This window comes from Hydra vulgaris, chromosome 10, assembly GCF_038396675.1.
Source record: "Hydra vulgaris chromosome 10, alternate assembly HydraT2T_AEP".
In the NCBI taxonomy this organism is placed as follows: Eukaryota; Metazoa; Cnidaria; class Hydrozoa; order Anthoathecata; family Hydridae; genus Hydra; species Hydra vulgaris.
In genome coordinates, this window is record NC_088929.1 from 38,387,988 (window position 1) to 38,408,286 (window position 20,299).

At 28.4% G+C, this 20,299-nt stretch overlaps 1 protein-coding gene and 1 long non-coding RNA gene across 3 annotated transcripts; both read right to left on the reverse strand.

The window, feature by feature from the left end:
- Positions 1–1,912: 1,912 nt before the first annotated feature.
- Positions 1,913–4,778, reverse strand: LOC100210019 (caspase-6). Of its 2 annotated transcripts, none has more exons than XM_065807950.1 (2): positions 4,578–4,778; positions 1,913–3,703 (listed from the first exon to the last, which is right to left on the reverse strand). In XM_065807950.1, exon 2 carries the CDS (start codon positions 3,550–3,552, stop codon positions 2,554–2,556), a length of 999 nt encoding a protein of 332 aa, XP_065664022.1. In that variant the 5' UTR covers positions 3,553–3,703; positions 4,578–4,778; the 3' UTR covers positions 1,913–2,553. The 2 variants fall into 2 exon arrangements, with proteins under 2 accessions (XP_065664022.1, XP_065664021.1); XM_065807949.1 differs by lacking the exon at positions 4,578–4,778 and adding an exon at positions 4,006–4,161.
- An 8,136-nt stretch (positions 4,779–12,914) lies between these two features.
- LOC101240705 (uncharacterized) lies at positions 12,915–14,697 on the reverse strand. The gene is made up of 3 exons (XR_010641282.1): positions 14,004–14,697; positions 13,637–13,771; positions 12,915–13,420 (listed from the first exon to the last, which is right to left on the reverse strand). It is a non-coding gene; the product is annotated as an uncharacterized LOC101240705 (long non-coding RNA).
- Between the last annotated feature and the right edge of the window lie 5,602 nt (positions 14,698–20,299).

The window sequence follows — 20,299 nt, forward strand, 5'->3', positions numbered from 1 at the left end:
CAGCTGTGATCACAGGGCACAAATTACTATCTGAAAGACAAGTCATACAAACTTTTTTTTTCTTTAAAGATGTCAACAATGTAAGAAAAAGTGCAGGTCTTGTGACAAATCAGGTTCCAAACTTTTGGCAAGGAGCTAGAATTTCAACAAAACGACGTTATCATGTTATAACTTGTTGAAAAATATGGAAAGCTGAAAAAAAAAAAGGACGCGAAACGGAAACTCAGCAAAAAAATGACGAAAAATTTTGTTAAGAAATTGAAGAACCATTTGATATTGCTTATGATGATGCTTTAAAATTAATTACAATAGAAGACTTGCACTACAAAGAGAAGGAAGATTAAGCTATATGAGTTTAGTTGATTGTGAATTATACAAACAAGAACAGCGAATTTCAGACGGAAAAAAAGCAAACAATAAAAGAGAAACAAAAGGGAAAAAAAGAAGGAATATGTTTGACTGTGACAGACCTAGTTTTGACGGAATTAGACTCCTCTCAGGGTACTGATAATGAACTTAATTACTTTATTCCATCATTAGCGACAAAATTAAAACTGAAAAAGAGTAAAGAAGCAGTGATTACTCCAGCATTTTGTTCAGCTCTTGATTATTTAAAAATTCCTGATCGTTCTGGTTGTTTGGTTTTGTCTACAATTTGTCATTTGCCACTATTGAACAATTCTCTACATCATATGAGTCTCTTCGATTATTTCATTGCAAGGCATTTATGGTATTTAACTGAAGGCCTTGTGAATCTCTCTTTTTCAGCATAATCAAACTAAAGAAAACATGTTGATTGCACTTGAAAAGCCACCCAAAAAAACAAAGATAAAAGGCTTGAAGACAGAAGATTGATGGATAAAATTGTAAGCTGAATGAACCTAGATGACTTTGTAACAAAGATATTAAAATATGTGTTTGAAGTGCTTGAAATAAATGGGACATTTATAAAGAAAAATTGCCCAGACACATGGAGCACAGTAACCAAATACCAGGAAGCATATGAAATTGTTGATTCTATGGAAGTTGAGAATGACACAGCAGAGGAATTTTTTTTTTTTTAATCATTCGTCAAGATTTTTTTTTAAGCTGAAACTTGTTTAAGATTACACAAAAATCTTGACGAATGATGAAATTCGATTGCAACATGTTTTACAAACCGTGGAAGAACATTGACGTCGAATTCCAGATATGCGAAAGTTCACAATAGTTAACGCATTACTGAAAACAAGTCAACAATCAAAAAAATAAAAACAAGGAAACATTATGAATAAGATGGATTAAAATCATAACGTTAAATTTGAATAAAATAGTTAAAACTTTGTTTTCGCAAAAAATTAAAATACATTTGTTTTTATTCTCCGTTGACCCTTCAATCTGATAATATCAAGTTCATTGAGCAACCCCTAGATATAGATTTATCTTAATAATACTTAGTTTATTTTTTTAGTTAAAAGGAACGCAATTAAGGGTTAAGAATCTAATTTCAAGCACTTTGATTTTTTTTGTCACCCTAAAAACTAAATATATATATATATATATATATATATATATATATATATATATATATATATATATATATATATATATATATATATATATATATATATATATATCTGTGTGTGCATGCGCGTGTGTGTAATACTCACGTGAGATCAAAGTAGTATGATCAGGAAATATAGTTCATATATCCCATAGATTTGAGTAAGATAATGTTTTACAATGGTTGCTTTAATTATTTTGGTATTTAGGATACTACGTCTAAGAATTAGAAAGCCGTTGCATCACCAAATTTTATACGTTAATGTTACTCACGTCAGATATCTTTTTTAAATAAAGTATCAGCTATTTTAACGTTATTTTTACGTCTTGATAATTTGGGTTTAATACACGTCCATCAATAAATACATACTTGGTGAATGCGTAAAATAAAATGTGTGCATTGTTGATATAAAAAGTTCGATACACGTTTTAAGCGTTAAAAAAATTTTAAATAAATAATTCTATAAGTTACATAAATGAAGTTGCATATAACATATGCGTGCAAAATATTTACATAATGTATATCGTTTATATTAGAAATTGAAGAAAAAATAATAAATAATAAAATTTATAATACAAATTTTATATAAATTTTTATGAACTCTGATGAAAAATATAAAAAGTTTTATAACAAAAAACAGCGTTAACGTGTAGTAAATGTGCGTCAAACAGCAGTAGCAGGTAATAAATACGCAACAATAGAATTTGAAATGCCGATCTGCCAAAAGATATACCAATAATATAATTTGCCAATTATATAAATAGAATTTGAAATGTCAAAATGCCAAAAAAATTAAATCTTTAAAGTCTTGAATCAAATCTAATATTGAATTTGGTTTTACATGCAAAAAAAACTGTTATATAAATTGGATAAAAAGTCTAGACTGTATCAAAAAATAATAACTTCATTTATATTTTCTATTTTTTTAAAAATTTATTTTGAAAGTTAATTTTGATAACTGATAAAAAGTTACTAAAGGACTATCACTAATACGAACAAGTTAATGTTGCTTAGTGACCGTGAGGAAGACAAAAATAAAACTCTTTTGTTAAATAGCTCACAAAACTACCGACTTGTGATTTTTCTTTAGAATCTTCGTCTTTAGGTTTGCTTTTAAGCAGCGATAATTTGGCATTTACTTTTGTTAGCATTTGTAAAAAGTCCATTTTTGAAACGTTTTGACTGATGACATCACACATATTTTGGATGAACCAGCTCCCCTTTAAAGTGTTTCGAACGGATTGAAATCCAAACACCGTAGCAAAAGCATAGACGACGTCTGATTCAGTTGGCAAGGTAACAAACTTGTAATGTGAACGAAAATCTTCGTAATCAGCTGTTTCAAGATTTGTTGATTCCTTGTTACTTTCCATATTGATAAATCCTTGACATGCTTGAATCAAGAAAATTTTTGGTATACCAGCTAATTTAGGGATTTTAAACAAAGTTGCTACTTTATCAATTTGCATTTTGTCGTCTGCCGTAAAAAATTCATTTTCTAACCCATGAGATAATATAGCTACAAAAAAACAACTAAACTTTTGTTTGCAGCTAGTACTTTCGGCAACAGCCGTGACAGTTTCAGAAGTTGTCAAATTTTCAAACAGCTCCACAACAAAACCAAGCTTTAAAAACAAACATTTTAAACGTTCAACGTCTTTCTCTGAACCTTTTCGTGGATAGTTTTTCAAACTTAAAGCTTGAAAATTAGAATAATTTAGTATTAAAAGTTTTCCTATAGGATACGTGTTAATTGGATATATATCCTCATTGTAATGTTGTTGAAAATTCTCGATCGAGTTCGGTTCTGGTAAAAATATTTGTCTTTTAGTACATTTGAATATTTTGTTAAAAATATTTTTGTTAGAAATGCTAACAAATGTGTTTTTTAGGCCTGCGTCACTAACTAAAATACTAGATTTTTCAAAACAAATAGCCTGGTTATTATTTTCATCAATTGTTTCGACGTTGTTATTATCATCGATATATTCATCATTTTCTCCGATCATTTTCGTTACAACTTTAAAAAACGCTAGTTACAAGAAATATAATCAAACGCCGAACTATAAGATTTTGAATAATAAAATGACGTAAGGCATTTAATTACTAAGCTTTTAATTAACTTCTGAAGATAATTCACGACGTCGTTTTACACAGCAACTAACGAAGGAAATAGTAAAATGTATATCATTGATATATTAAAAATATCTAATATTGATATAATATTAGATATTTTTAATGAAAATGTTTCAAAGCAACATTCTTATTTATTTCAGAACAATATAATAATATATGTTTTTGTTCTGTGAAACAGTTGTTAAAATAACTCAATAAATTTCTTCGTTAAAAAAAAATACTTCCGTTTCTGTAAATAAAATTAAAACTTATTAAAGTTGAGTTCAAAATCTTTTACTTTCGACAATAATACAATTTCGAATTGCATTTCTGAGAACAAAATTTACCTGAGTTGGTTTTTGTAGTTAATCGACCGAAATATTTTGGCAGCCAAAACAAACAGTTTCTTTAAAACGTTTATTTTAATTCGCAAGCTCTTACAGCGCATTTATACATGGTTTAGAAAAAATTTACGTAACAGTAGGAAATATTTCTTTTGAAAAGAGATTAATTGTTTGCTTTTTATTAAATCTATGTAAATAAAAAAATCAAGACAAAGACGAATACTTCATAAATTATTAATATAAGTTAAGATTTATAATGAAATAAGTATTTTTAATTTTAAAAATGTATAACGATATCAAAGTAAAATGCTCTACTTTTTGGTACAACCGGTTTTAGGAAATAACCCCCGGAATGAATCCCCCGGAAATAGTTCAATGAGAAGAAAAAAACCCGGAAAAAATTCCCCGTCGAAAAAATCCCTTTAATTTATAATTATCATTATAAATTAAGTTGAGATAAGTTAATCTTATCTTAAGTAAAATTAAGATTATAATATATAAAGTTGAGATGAAACAAGAGTATTAGCAAAAAACTTCTTAAGTATAAATTTGATCGAAAAAAATATTTTGCTTACCATTTTATTTCAAATACAAATGTCCCTAAATAAAAAAATACCAAACTGTTGGAATTGAATGGATCCTTGATTCGACAGCGTAACCTTCGTTTTATGCATTTATTTATTTTTTATGAACTTATTTACAACAGTAAATAAATTCATAATTTATATAATAAAAATAAGTAAACAATATTGTAACCACTGGCTGATGGAACAAGGGAAAAGTTTATTTGCATTTGTTAGCGTTAAAGCTAAAAACTGTCGTTAAGTATATTGACGCTAACAAAGAAGTTGTACCTATATTTCCGTAAAGATCCAGCAGGCAAAGACGTCCGTAAAACGTCCTCACGATGTCCAACGATTGTATCGCGTACGTAAGACGTCTAGCGGACGTTCTATGCTCGCAGGGTATATTATTTGTTTTTTTATTATTGGTTTTAAGTCAGTTACTTTATTAAGAACTTTGTTTTCCTCACACTTTTTATATTATCTTTTAGTTTCACAATCATCTCAGTAAAATTAGATATTAAAGGTTTTAAATGAAAAATTAGACAAATATTATGTTTGATAACATATTAACAAACAATTCAAATTAAAGAAATTCCTAGGTGACATTCTCTAACTGATTGCATTATTCTTTTATATTTGAACAAAGTTTTGTGCGTGTTTATATAAAGTTTACTTGATAAGTTTTATTCTGGCAAAATCGTTAATTATACTTTCATAACTAAACAAAAGCTTTTAATTAATGTTATAGTAAGAACTAGTAATCTTTCAACAAAGACGTTTCTCAACAAACTTGTTTCTCAACTAACTCGTTGATGATCTTAATTATTTTTTCATTTTTTTTCCATTTGGAGAACTGCATTATTAACAATTTAATAATTTATTTTGAAGACTGCATTATTTTAAAGATTGCATTATTTTCAATACATTACTTTTGATACAATCAGGCTACTGTAAACTTAAAAAAAAACTTTTTTACTGGTTTTTTGGTTACATATTTTCTCCAACTTTTGCGGCTTTCAGCTAAATGAATATTGAAGAGCGGTTACGTAGATCATTGAAAGTTTGAGTTTTTTGAATTTTAATTTTGAACTGCCGCTAGTGTAAGGTTTCGAAACTCAAGGTGACCGCCAAGATACAAAAAATCTTTTAGAATGAGATGTTACCATTAAATTATATTTTACTTTTTTTTCTCTCTCTCTGTAAGTTTACCGTCAATACATATTTATAAATTTCGTATTTAAAATTTAACAATGGCTGGGGCAAGAAGAAGACACAATTGTCTTATCACCAAGCCCTTAAAATTCCGTAAATAATATATTCGCATTATATACACACATACGGTTATGCAAATATATATCATTAAATAATATACATAAAAATTAAAAAAATAAATAAATAAATAAAGAATAAAAAAGTAATAAATAATCAATTCCGATATTAATATCGATATAATATCGATATTAATATCGATATTAATATCGATATTAATATCGATATTAATATCGATATTAATATCGATATTAATATCGATATAATATCGATATTAATATCGATATAAAAGATCACATAAAAGTAAAAAGTAAAATAAAAAATCTTTCAAATAAATTTAAAAAACAAATAAAAATAGAATATTGTATTAAGAAATATATTATTAAGAATTTAAAAGAATTTAATAAAACAAATGCACATTTTTGTATTGCAATAAAAATGAAAAGTAGAATAAATAACAACTCGTAAACTTAAATCTTTCCATATAACATGAAAATATACAACATAATCTATTTTGATTAAACAAAATTAACTTTTTTAGTTTTAATTTGAAATTGTTTAGAGTTTCAAGCATTTTAATCTCGTTATTAATTAGTATATTCCATAGTTAAGGCCCCCTAGTGGTAATAGAAAACTTGGTGACTTCATAATAATTTTTATCATGAATATAATTATTGATTGAATATTTAGTAGGGTATTTGTGCTGTATTTTTTTAAATAAGGTTTTGAATATATTTGGGATCGTTTCATTATTGACTTTGTACATAAAAATTAAAATGTGATAGATATTCATTTGGTAAACATTCAGTATTTTGAGATTTTTAAACAATGGTTGTGAAGGCGAGAGACGATGTGCATTGGATATTATTCTAATTGCATGTCTTTGTTTTTTGATAAGTTTTTTAATTTTTGTTTTATTGGTGCTGCACCAAGCAATATTAGCATAATTCAAAAAACAATAAATAAAAGAGAAATAGATGTATTTTAAGCATACATGGTTCAGGTAAGGTTTTACCTTATAAAGTATACCAATATTTTTCGAAATTTAATTTTCGATTAAGTTTATGTGATTTTTCCGCATGACATTTTCATCAAGGAGAACACCTAGAAATTTTATTGTTTTTTCTCTTTTAATATAGTGTTTCCCATCCATTCATACATTTAATATAAGTACTAATCTTTGTTAATGCTATATGTTTGATTACAATCGATGATCCTATGTAAAGATTTTCTGTTGATTATATATTTTCCTGGTTATTTAACTAGTCTTGTATTAAACATGTGCGGCCGTAGCGCAGTGGTTAGAGCGCTTGCTTAAGAAGCAGGAGATCCAGGCTTGAAACGAGCTTTGGAAGTATATTCGTATCACGGTAAGGAAGGAGGCGTGAACTTCCTGGTTAAATGCACTTCCGTGGTGCTCTGTGACAAGCTTGTTAGGTCTTCTTGGGGCACCTAAATAACAACAACAACAAAAAACATTCTTGAAATAATTATTAAAATATGATTTATATTGTTATCATTACTTATAATCGTATTGTTATGTACATACAGTAATGTAAAGCCAGTAATGGAATTTGTTGCACCAGAAAAAAAGATAAAGTATTTATATTTTGCTTTATGTATCATTTGTCAACAGTGTAACTCTGAAACAAAAAATTATAAATTATGTTGCGGAACCTACATATGAATCTTTGAAAAAAAACTGATTGTGCAGTTACAAGAGCTAAGTATGGCGACATTGAATTTTCTTCACGCTTTGAATTTAATATGGAATTTTTACAAAACAAACGATACCATTTAAAATGTATCATTTAAAATGTTACTTAAACCTAAAAAATAAATACAAACTTGATAGAGCCAAAGCTAGTTTTGAGCGGGTTTAAGCAAGTATATGTGACACATTAGAAAAAAAACTAGGACAACCATCTAGTAGATTGAAACTTCTTCTCACGTCACATGGATCACAGATAAAACAATTTAGACAAAATAATGTATATATTTTGCCACTAAGATTTTGATGACGATGCTCTTCACAAAGTTTCAAAAGAAAACATGATAGAAAAACTTTTAAACATTGCTAACAATACTTCGAATCAACTCTTGAAAATTCGTCTCAACCTCATATCTATTAGTGGACCAAGCAATCCATAGGCTGGAGTCGCAAATATCACCATCGCAAATGACACCAAATATCATTTGACTTGTCTAATAAGAGCTAAACAGCATTTCTGTTATCTTTGGTTAGTATGAAATTTAAAATTCACTCTTAAAGGTTTGCATGATGCGTTTAATAATTTTTAGATTTAAAGATAAGAGGAAACTATAAAAAAGACTTTTCTGACTGCATTTTTAATCATGAAATGAGGTTAATTCCACGGTCCCTTTTTTCTCCAAATGGTTTACTACTACTAGCTTTTGATAAATCCAGGAAAACTTGTTGGGTGTTCAAAAAAAGCTGTCTGAAAGTATTTTTATTGGCAGATGAACTAATATTAGATACTTTAGCTCTGCATGGTCAGGATAATTTTAAGCTGGAAAAAGTGATGCCAGGCCTTAATAGATTTGTATGTCTTTTATACAAATCAAAAACACACAAAACAATCGGTCAATTTCAGTAGTTCATGTATGCCCACAATCTGTTTATGGGTGAAAAACTACCACCAACGATGGAAGCACTTAAATCATATATACTGCAGTTGCATTATGTCTCAATGATATGGATTCAGTCCGAAAGGAGTCATCAACATCTTCCTTGTCCAACGAAGTATGGCTGGGAGGAAAGGCTTTTTTTTTTTTTAATTTTTTTACAATAAATAAGAAATATTTTAATGACTGATAATGTGAAATCTGTTTAGTTTTTGTATTTGAGTTTAAAACCTTAGTATTCGGAATAAAAATGCACATGAAAAAAAAATTTAAGTTCTGTTTTTATAATTTTATAAATTATGAACTCTTTTTTAAAAACAAAAAATAAGATTTAGTTGTAGTTAACGGAACTGGGCAAATTCCGTAATTCTATGAGCAGTTAGCCATGTTAATTCGTGCTTGATTGCGCGGAAGATGATGCGCTGCGGTAATTATAATGGAAGCAATAAAGTTTTGTTTTGAAGCCGTCGACACTGATAGCAACTTTGTTGGGTATTTTTAGAAACACAGTTGTTAAAGAATTTGAAGCGAACGAGACATTTGCTGATGACTTCGCGATAAAAGCGCAGCTTTTATCGCGAAGTCATCAGCTTCAACAGTTAAATACTACTTTTCAAGTAGTATTTAACTGTTGAAGCGAAAGAGAGAACCATAGCGTCGCTTTTTTTAGACAAATAAGCCGCCTTGTCTCTATGAGGACCCGGTCAGTTTTCAAGGATTTAAGTTTTTGGACTCAAATACATGATAACTGTCCAGTAAGGACTGCTTAGGGTAACTAAAAAATTAAAAAAAATAAAATAATTTCCTTTTATATTGTTATTTTTGCGGTTGCCAAGTTAGGAAAAAAAAAAACAACCGAGTATTTTGTTTACAATGGAGAGTCGTTTGGAAACTGATATAGTGATGGAAACTGATATAGTGCCCATTTCCTCTCTCCATTGTCTAATGAAGATTGTGTTCTGATGTTCATGAATGAGTTCATCAGAGAATGTGGTGGTAGTGTCATCCGATGTGTAGCTGTTGAAAAAATACATAATATTATCTACTTCACCATCATTGTAGATATTCACATCATAGTTGATGATACCCTTGATAAATCTCACATGGAGCAGATTACCTTTATTATTAGTTTTCTTCTCTATGAAAGAGAAATTAAATGCTAGCAAATCAAAGAACAATTCTTGTGTGTTGAAGCTTTTAATAAGAAGAAAGGAGTTAATATAGCCAAGCTTAACACTGATGGGATTGCAAGACTAGATTTAGGTATTCAAAACTGTTGCGGTCAAAAATACGATAATGGATCCAATATGTCAGGTGTTTTCAAGGGAGCTCAAGCCTTAATAAGGCAAAATTGTTCGGAAGCTCTGCACGTTTCTTGTAGCGCTCACAGTATGAATTTAGCTGGTGTGCACGCATTTAAATCATCCATTGAATTTGAAGTATTATTTGGAAATGTTGAGTCTTTGTACGTATTTTTTAGTTCTACCCTGCCCGATAGAAGATCTTTACTAAAGCGTAGATTTTCTATGACAAGATGGAGTTCTTGTACCTATGCGATTAAACCACTTGCGAAGTGGCCAAGAAAAATATTAACAATTTTTAAACATGCCATGGAAAACCTGGATCTAACCAGTGATCAGTACAACCAAACAAGAGTTTTAAAAAATGGTTATCATCATTTAAATTTGTGTTACTAATTACAAATCGGTACAAAATCCTTACTGCTGCTAACGACGCTAGTTGACTTCTACAATTTGAAGCCACTACCATAATTGGACAGCTGCTGGAAGATCTTAAACTAAAATTAGTTGCTCTTGGTTGCAAGTTTTTCAAAAGGCTGTAACTGCAGCTGGACCGCTAGGCAGGGGCGGATTCACCATTTTTAGATCTTTAAGATAGTTGATTTCCATACATGGAGCAAACTCTATGTCTGGAAATTAACTATTACTATACTTTTTTGTACTATTCTAAATTAGATTTACATTCATCGATTTTAAGTTTTATTGTATAATCTCTCAGCGTTCAAATATTATGAAGGGGGGGGGGGGGGAAAGGGGTCAAACTTTATATGGTCATAATTTTTGAACGCTGAAATATTTTACAATGAAATTTAAAATTTATCAATAAATATAAGTCTAGTTAAGAATAGTACAAAAAATATTTTATCAACTTGTTGCTCTCAGGTTTGTGGCAGGGGTGAAAACTTTGGGGTTTTTTGGTTCACAGACTCCAATCATCGCAGTTTTTTGTAAAGCATCCTTATTTGACATAAGTATAAACATACAAATATTTGGAGTTTGCTCCATATCTGAAATACCAAAAAATGCTGGATTTTCCCCTGCCGCTAGGAGTCAAAACTGAACTTGCTAATGAACTTGATGAACTATTTAAACATTTTAGTAAGCCAACTAAATTTTTATTCCGTCTTTAAACAATTCTATGTTGCAAATGCGTCTCTATTGAAGCATTTTAAACGAAAAGCAATCTTTATTTTTGCGCAAAACATCTATTATAAATACTAATACACTCTCTGCATCAAGTAGGGATGCGTTGCGTCAACCGAGTCTTTTAATTTCGAGTTTTATTGGTTGTAACACCGTTACTACAGTCTGCGCCACTAAATGTTCCTCCTCCGACATATTATTAAATTTCTTGTATTTAAAATCCATCAATGCTTTCCATATGCATGTTTTTAATGCAATAAATTGCTCCAACATTGCAAGAAGACTATTCCACCTTTTCTTTACATTCTTTATTTGTATTCAATTTTTACGCATTTTTGTAAAACTTTATTTTTGAGTGGTGATTTTTAAAACATTCGTACAATTCTCTGGAACTTTTGAATTGTTTGTGTAATACTAAGTTGTCTTATAAGTGAGTCTCTTAATGTCTCTTAAAATAAATAAATTGTTGTTTTGCCTTGACAGTAAATCCACTGAAGCTGTATCATCAATTTCTTCAGTCCTTTGACGGATCCCGATATTTTGTAACATTAATTAATATTTGTAGCATTTTTTTATGTCTAATAACAATCAATTTTATTCAGATCTAAATACAACGAAAAAATATAGGCTACTGTTATAGGATGACTTGAAAAAAAAAAATTTTTTTTGATTTCTTTCCCATACAAAAAGTTCGAGTTAACCGAAGGAAACTGTTGTTAGGGGATGAAAAGCTGGTTCAACTATACAAAATTTGAGTTATTTAATGTTCAATTTTAGCGTAGAATTTTTATAGCCAGTAATTAGACGATTTCCAGGGACCAAATGAATTAGCTCGAGATAACAAAAGCTCGAGTTAACCGGTGTTCGACTCACCGAGATTTAACTGTATACGATCAAAAATGGAGCGAATAGCAAGTAAATAAAAAATAAAAATGGAGTTAACAATAAATGAATAAAAAATTAAAATAGAGTAAACAACAAGTAAAAAACTTTAGATAAAAGTTGTCGTCATTGTCATTTGAAAGAATAACAATCAAAATAATCTAAAGGAAACTTTTTTAAGATTTATTTTGTAAACTTATATAAGTTGCTTCATTAGTTTTCTACATTTGTGTAATAAAAAATAAAAGAATTAAAAAGTCTACAACGTCCAAAAAAAGTCCACATTTGTGCAAAGGAGTAAAAGCTACACACTGATGTGGACGAAAGTGTGAAGGAGAACTCTACATTTTTCGCGAGAAAAATGTAGAGTTGTAGTAGTGAACCCCATTCACACCGACAATAAAACAAGTTTTAGCTGTAGTATTTTAAACACATATTATATTTTTTCACTTTCATCAAATTTAGAACTAGTTATAATTCCACAAAAAGACAATAAGAACATAAGAAAAAAATAAGACAACCTTGCAATGTTATTTTAATAAGACACGATTAAAAAGCAGTTTATTAAATTATAAACCATTCATACTTATGTTTTACTTAAGTTTATTAAATTATAAACCATTCATACTTACGTTTTACTTAAGTTTATTAAATTATAAACCATTCATACTTATGTTTTACTTAAGTTTATTAAATTATAAACCATTCATACTTATGTTTTACTTAAGTTTATTAAATTATAAACCATTCATACTTATGCAAGTTTTGTGCGATGAGGTGTAAAGTTTAAACTTTTCACTTTAAGTAAATTTTTAAACTTTAAGTATTATAAAAACATATCTTAACAAGTATTAGTTAAACACCACACAAGTTTAACACCACACTCTAATGCACAATTATACTTTACTAGAGCCTCATTATTACCATGCCACACCTCTAGCCGGGGCGCAATGATTAAAGTTCTATACATAGATACAAGAGTTTGAAACATATATCTTGCTCTAAGCAAACAAGTTATCAAAGTACGATAATATTGCTAAAATCACTCTAAAATTTTCCTATCAATTAATTTTAAGTTGAATAATTGATAAATAAACAATAGGAATATAAAATTCAATTAATATATAAAAATAAATTACAAATCCAATTACTTTACAAACACGTTACTTTTCTACAAATTTTTACTTATGGGTTAAAGTCAGTGCAGATATTAATAGCTATTAATAGATATTAATAGCAATAAACTCTTAGATGGAAATTTAAAGCACTGTAAACTACGAAGTACGATATAAGCAGGTAATACGAAGTACGATATTAGCAGGTAATACGAAGTACGATATTAGCAGGTAATACGAAGTACGATATTAGCAGGTAATACGAAGTACGATATTCGCAGGTAATACAAAGTACGATATTAGCAGGTAATACCATTTATTATTGCATGCTTCTTATCTTCTTTTGATACACGTATTAAAGAGTAGGTACACATTACTGAAGCAATTAATTGCAAAAATATTGTTACCCAGGCCAAAAAGTAAGTCGAGTATGGTTTGGTATTCGATGAAAAACCTTCATAGCTGTATATCAGTGTTGCTATCAGCAACGAAATGGCTAAAAAAAAAAATTTTGCTTTGATTTAAACTTTTATAGTAACAAAGGCGCGTACCGCATCATTCACACTTGCTCATCTATGCTTGTACATTTAAGGGTTGGCATAAATACAGACACGAAACAAAAATCGCAAAATATTAAAATATCAGGCACTGTTATGGATAGACGTAAAAACTGAAATGCACAGTTAAATAACAAAATAACATTAAAATTTACTTGTTATATGTGTAAACAACATCAGAATGGTGATTTTTAATTTTTTTCGCGCCATAGCTATCATTATGTAAACAATATTCGTGAAAAGACTGATCAAAGATATCAAACACAGTACTTGTGAAACTAAAAGCCATCCTAAAATATTTTAAAATTAAAAATATAAGATTTATAATTAATGTATGCTTTTCGTTTTGATTTGCAAAAATTTACAATAATTATTAATCTTATATCTATAAATTAAAAATGTCCAAGTAAAATTAAATAATGAACAATAGTATATAATTAAGAACTATGACACAATTAACAACAATAATAACGATAATACAAATGATAGAAATATAAGTTAAATTATCAAAAAGAAAATTACTTGGTATATTTGTAAGTGGGCTGCAAAAAGTTCTATCTGATTCTCCCATGCATTCACTCCAGAGTCCACCATACCAAAATTTAATGCTTACATCGTTAACACGCTTATACCATGTATTCAAGCTAATAACAATTATTAAAAAGATCAGATTTATGCAGACCAAAATAATAGAAGCGTTAGCAACAAATACAGTGGTACAGAGATATCTGTCTTTTTTAAACACCATGTTTGTTTATTGCTTAAAACATGAAGTTTATTTTGATTATTGAAATTCTTGTGTTGCTAACTTATCATTCAAAATGTCTTGTTTAAATACATAGCGAATAAATCGAAACTTTGAATAACTTTATACGAAATAATGATTATTAATTATTAAACTTAGGTTTTACGTTTCTAAAATATCTTAATAAATAAATTAAAAAAACATTGTCGTAGATCTATTAAAAATCTTAAAGTATTTAATTTTCTTATTTTTTAGACAATAATTATTATCTTAATAACAAGGTTTACTGAGAAAAAAAATTTTTTACTTTTTTTTTTTAGTTATATATCACTACCGTCCATAATTATTCGCATAACTTTAAGATTTAAAAAAAAAATACTTTAACTTAACTTTTTTTGTTGTTGTTGTTGCGATTTTAGATAATTTAGGTTATATTATACGTAGTTTGATTAAAATATTTTGATAAAATTTGCATAGTTAACAAAATACATGTTTAAATTAGTTGAAGTAGGGTTTAGTGTTTATTTATATAAGCATTGAAGCAGGGTTTAGCGTTTATTTACATATGCGTTAAAGTAGGGTTTAGCGTTAATTTATATATGTACTAAACAGCACGCATATATGTGCGTACTGTTTTGTTATTCACTCGATAATCACGCAATTATGATGTCCAATGTTTACGTTAATCGTTCATAAATTATGCCATTATCAAGCCTGATATTTATTTGAAGATTATATAATGTAAGTAACATAAACATTTAACTATTTATGTATATTTTATCTCAAAAGATTTATTTATGCTATAGTTTTTCTGGAGTGAATTTTGAGTTATTCTCGCTCTAATAGTTTAATAATTTAAATAAATTGTTGATATTTTTACATGATAAATGGTCAGAAAACGAGAGTTAATGGTAGAAAAATAGTCTGCGATATTCACATTGCGACAAGAAAAATATTCAAGTATCATAAACATTCTAGATATCGAGTTCGAGGGTATGGAATGTTATTAAATAGAAGAAAAAAACTGGCAATTTGGTCAATCAAAAACAATCAGGACATTTGAACCACATCTGCCGCCAAAAAAAGAACAAGTAAAAGAAATAGATTATTTACTGTTCCAGAATTACCCAATACTTTGAATTATTGCCCAATACTTTGAATTGTTACCGAGGAGCTCCGCTAACTGTGACAAGGATTTAGAGGCGAAGCAGGGCTTGGTGGCAGAATAGTTGCAGAATAGTATAATTCGGGTTCGGTTCGGTTAAATCTAATGTTTGAGTTCGATTCGGTTTGGTCTTAAGCGCAGTTCGGGTTTGGTTAAGTTTGATAACAACTAAAGTTCGGGTTCGGTATTAAACCATACGTTTTTTTTTATTTGTTTGATTAGTTACATTCACAAAACACAAAAAAATCAAAGTAATAACAAGGAACTTCTCTACCATTAAATATAAGAAAAATTTAATTTATTTTTATTTTTTGATTTTAGTGAAATATTAACAAAACTTTTTACGAGGAAACCAAAAAATATATATCTAAGTTCAATAAAGTAAACTATTAAGTTATTTTGGGTTACAATGTTAGTTTTTTTTGTTGTTGTTTTTTTGCTCGTTTACGTTTGTCGTATTTTACAAACAAACATACAAACAAGGCAGCTGAAAGAAGATCATAATGATCTTATCATCAGAACCTTTTACAGCTTAAGACATTTTACAGCATAACAAAAATGAATAAAAATAAAAAATTTCAGTAAACAGTGTAAATAAATCTGACGATGCTATATAAATAAAATAAGATTTCGTGTAAATAAATCTGACTTTACTATATACAGAATCTATATCATTTATATATAAGATAAAAACAAAAATTAAAACGTTTCATAAAGCGTATTTTACAATAAAATAAAAGTTCTAAACAAAGATTACAAAGTATCAATTAGAAGTACTTGACTACGTCATCAATAGATAAAATAAAATTTTTCAGTTTATATTTGAAAGTGGGATAAGTGTGAGATATATCAAAATTTGACAAAACAATCTTATTCCAAAGATACGGTGCGCGATAAGCAATACAAAACCTATTAAACTTAGTTCGACAAAAAGGTTCATATATGAGAAAATTATTTCTAAGTGTATATTTATTTATTGGTTTTTCACAAAAGAGATCTTTAAAGACAGATAAGGATAAGTCATTTTTCCACAAATACATAAAGCATAAGACATTAAACACATTAAGCACATATATATTGAGAATTTTCATTTCAATAAAAAAAGTTTTGGAATGAGTGTACCGATCCGCAAAATTAATTAAACGGATTGCATGCTTCTAACGGCGATAAAGACATTGTAACTTACTTTTTTCTGTGCTTCCCCATACAATATTTGCATAATTTAAATAACTATGTATAAATGAGTAGTAGAGTTGCGTTAAACTTTTTTTACTTAAATATGTTCTGGATTTATATAAAATTCAAATGCTTTCGGAAATTTTTGTGCTAATATAGTCAATAAGTGCTTTCCATGTGATGTTTTCATCAAGACATAGTGTCTTTTTATCTCAGTATCATCAATAATAATTTTGGGCAAATTTGGGGGTAAATAAGCTTTTTTTGAGACAGGATGGAACAGAATCCATTTTGTTTTGTTACTGTTTAGAGTTAGTTTATTGCATTTGAACCACTTGGATATATTTTTAAGTTGCTCGTTCATGCTAGAGAAGAGTTTGTAAATATCATTATTGGAAATAAATAAATTGGTATCATCAGCAAACATGATACTCATTAAATTTGAGGCTTTATTTAGGTCGTTTATATAAATCAAGAACAACAGTGGTCCCAAAATGGAGCCTTGGGGAACGCCACATGAAATATTTAGAAACTCATTAGAATAATTATTATTACTAAAAACAAACTGTTTACGGTTTGATAAATAACTTCGGAACCATTTTATGACTTTGTAATTTACTCCATAGTACTTCAGTTTTTGTATCAAAATTTGATGATCGACAGTATTGAATGCTTTCGATAGGTCGATGAAAACACCTAAGGTATATTTAGATTTTTCAAAAGAATTTGAAATTTCACGTACAAATTGGATAATTGCATGTTCCGTAGAATTGTTTATTTTAAAACCAAATTGGTTGACGTATAACAAATTATTAGAAAGAAAATAATTGTATAGTCTATTGTACACAATGCGTTCTAGTATTTTTGAAAATGTGCAAAGGACGGAATTAGGACGATAATTACTGATATTTTTTTGGTCTCCCTCTTTTAAAATAGGGGTAACTTTTGCAATTTTTAATCGGTTAGGAAATACTCCTTGATGGATAGACGCTCCATATACTTTAAAAAGAATATCTTTTAATTGTTCAAAACATTCTATAACTATATTACCGTTTATGTCATCTGCTCCGCTTGCTTTGTTTTTTTAAGTGATTTGAATGTTCTTTCAAATTCCTGAAAAGATAGTTTTGAATATAATTCGTTGGAACCATTGCAATTATCCATCTGTACTAGAAAATCGTTAAATTTTGCTTTGGTAAAAGGAATTTTATTTGCTAGTTTAGGACCGATGTCAATAAAAAATTTGTTAAACTCATGAGCTATATCTCTTGGATCACATATACGTTTGTTATCAACAATAATCATCTGGGGGAGAGAACCTGAGCATTTCTTTTGTCTACCACTAATTTTATTCATTACTTGCCAAATGCGTCTTGAGTTATTTTTGAACTTATCTAAGAGTTTTGAGTAGTAATTTTTTTTCAAGTTTTTACAAACTTTTTCAAATAGATATTTGTAATCTTTATATATTTTCTCATTTGAAGATGATTTTGTTTTGAGATATTTTATATACAGCTTCTGTTTTATCTTGGATGATTTTTTAAACCCTTTTTTACCCAAGAATTGTTTATATTTTTTGGAGTTATTGTTCTTTGAATAATAGGGAAGTTTGCATCATATACGGAGTAAAAGGTTTCAAAAAAATTATCGTAAATTTTGTCTGCATTGTCATTGAAGTTAATATGCTTCCAGTGCAGTAACGATAATTGGTTTTTAAACTGGTTTATATTAGTATGGTTAAAAGTGCGTGTTTTAATTTTGATTTATTTATTTTTATTTTCATATTTTGAATTAAGTGTAAAAAATATTGGAAAATGGTCAGTAATATCAGATTTTAGGATACCCGTTTGAATCTCATTGTTGAATATATCTGTTGTAACGATATTATCAATCAAAGATGCCGAGTTTTTTGTAACTCTGGTCGGCCTATTTATTAAAGGAATTGCACCCGTTTCAAAAAGGGAGTCATAAAAGTTTTTAATTTTGTTATCTTCATTATACAGAAGACAATTTATATTTAGGTCCGCAATAATGAAACTCTTTTTTTTTTCATTAATACCTTTTCTAAAAATACTTTGTTCAAAAAAAAATGCTCAAGTTCTCGCTCACGCCGTCAGGGGGTCGATATCAACAGGTTAGTAAAATGTTTTGTGATTGATTGTTTATAATTTCTATAGTTAAAATTTCTTTATCGCCATCGGAAGCACTTAAATTATTCCTAACGTAATAAAAAATATTTTCATTCACATAAGTAAGGACTCCTCCGCCGCGTTTATTTACTTGTCTTTTGAGCGAAATTAATTTAAAATGTGGAATATTAAAATTCGAATTACTATCTAAGTCATTCGAAATCCACGTTTCAGTTAAACAAACTATATTAAAACGATTTTTTGTTTCATCTAACTAGTTAAGAAGTTTTTCAAAATTGTTATTACTTCGAATATTTACGTGAAGAATTCTAATTTTATTTAAATTTTTGTCATAAATATTTTTAAAAAGAAACCCTTCTAACTCGCATGGATAATCGCATGTGATACAAGCAATCCGAGCAATTTTTTATATTGGGTTTATATTTTCATCAGAATTCAATTCAGTAAAGTTAAATCTTATAAATTCAAAATCACTTATTCCAGCCATTTTTATTATTTTTTTAATTTATCAGATATTCATTTTAGAAAAGTTTCTTTTTAAAATTTAGTGTAAGGGATAGGGTTTCTAAGTTCTCTGCATAAAATTCTATCATATTTAATAATAGCATACTTACCTTCACCGCGCAATCGTTTGACCTTTTCCCATAATTTTTTGCGACTCTCGATCGTTTTCTTCGCGAAATCTTCGTTGATAAACACACCAGTACCTTTCAAGTTTTTAACGGCGTTTAGAATTCTGTTCTTGTCCTGATAGTTTAAGAGTTTCAGAACTATTGTTCTGGGTATTTTGCTATCTCTTGTTTTTTCTACTCTTTGTGCTCTACAACTACTTCGCTGTTTATTTTTAAAAATATCTTTTACTGTATCTTCACAATCAGTCCAGGTTTCATTCAGTTTTTTTTTCTACTCCATCGATTCGGAGGTTATTTCGTCTAGATCTATTTTCTAAGTCGATTGTTTTTTTGCTCAAAATGTTCAACTCGTTATCATGGCATTTCTTAATTTGTTTTATCTTTTCTCTATTAGGTTTGTTTCTTGAAAGTTTAATGTAGTTTTAACATCGCTTAAGTCTTTTTGAATATTCATCACATTGGATTTATTGTTATTTACATAAATTTCGATTTTTTCAATTCTTTCGGTTAATATTTTTAAGTTTGCACTCATTATCGACTAGCGTGTGTCATACTTTTTTTTTTTGAATTTTACTTTGCATAGTTTAAAAAAGGGTGAGGTATAATATTAAAAGTTTAAAAAAAAAAAAAAAAAAAGTTTTAGCTACCAGGGAGTCAGTGAGACTATTTCACCAAAAGCCCGGGGGGGGGGGGGGAGAGGGAGGTAAAAACTTAAAAAATGGAAGTATTAAAAAAAAACAACTTACAAAACGTAAAAAAACGCCATCTCTTTATTTTAAAAAAAAAAATATTTTTGTAAAAACAAATAGAGAGGTTTGCCCCCTCCCACTGCCTACCACTGAAACTGTAAAATTAGGTTGTTTTGGAACTAAAAATAAAACTTTTATATAGATCCACACAACATTTACTGGCATTTATTAAAATAAAGTACAATAAAGATTAATTCTTAA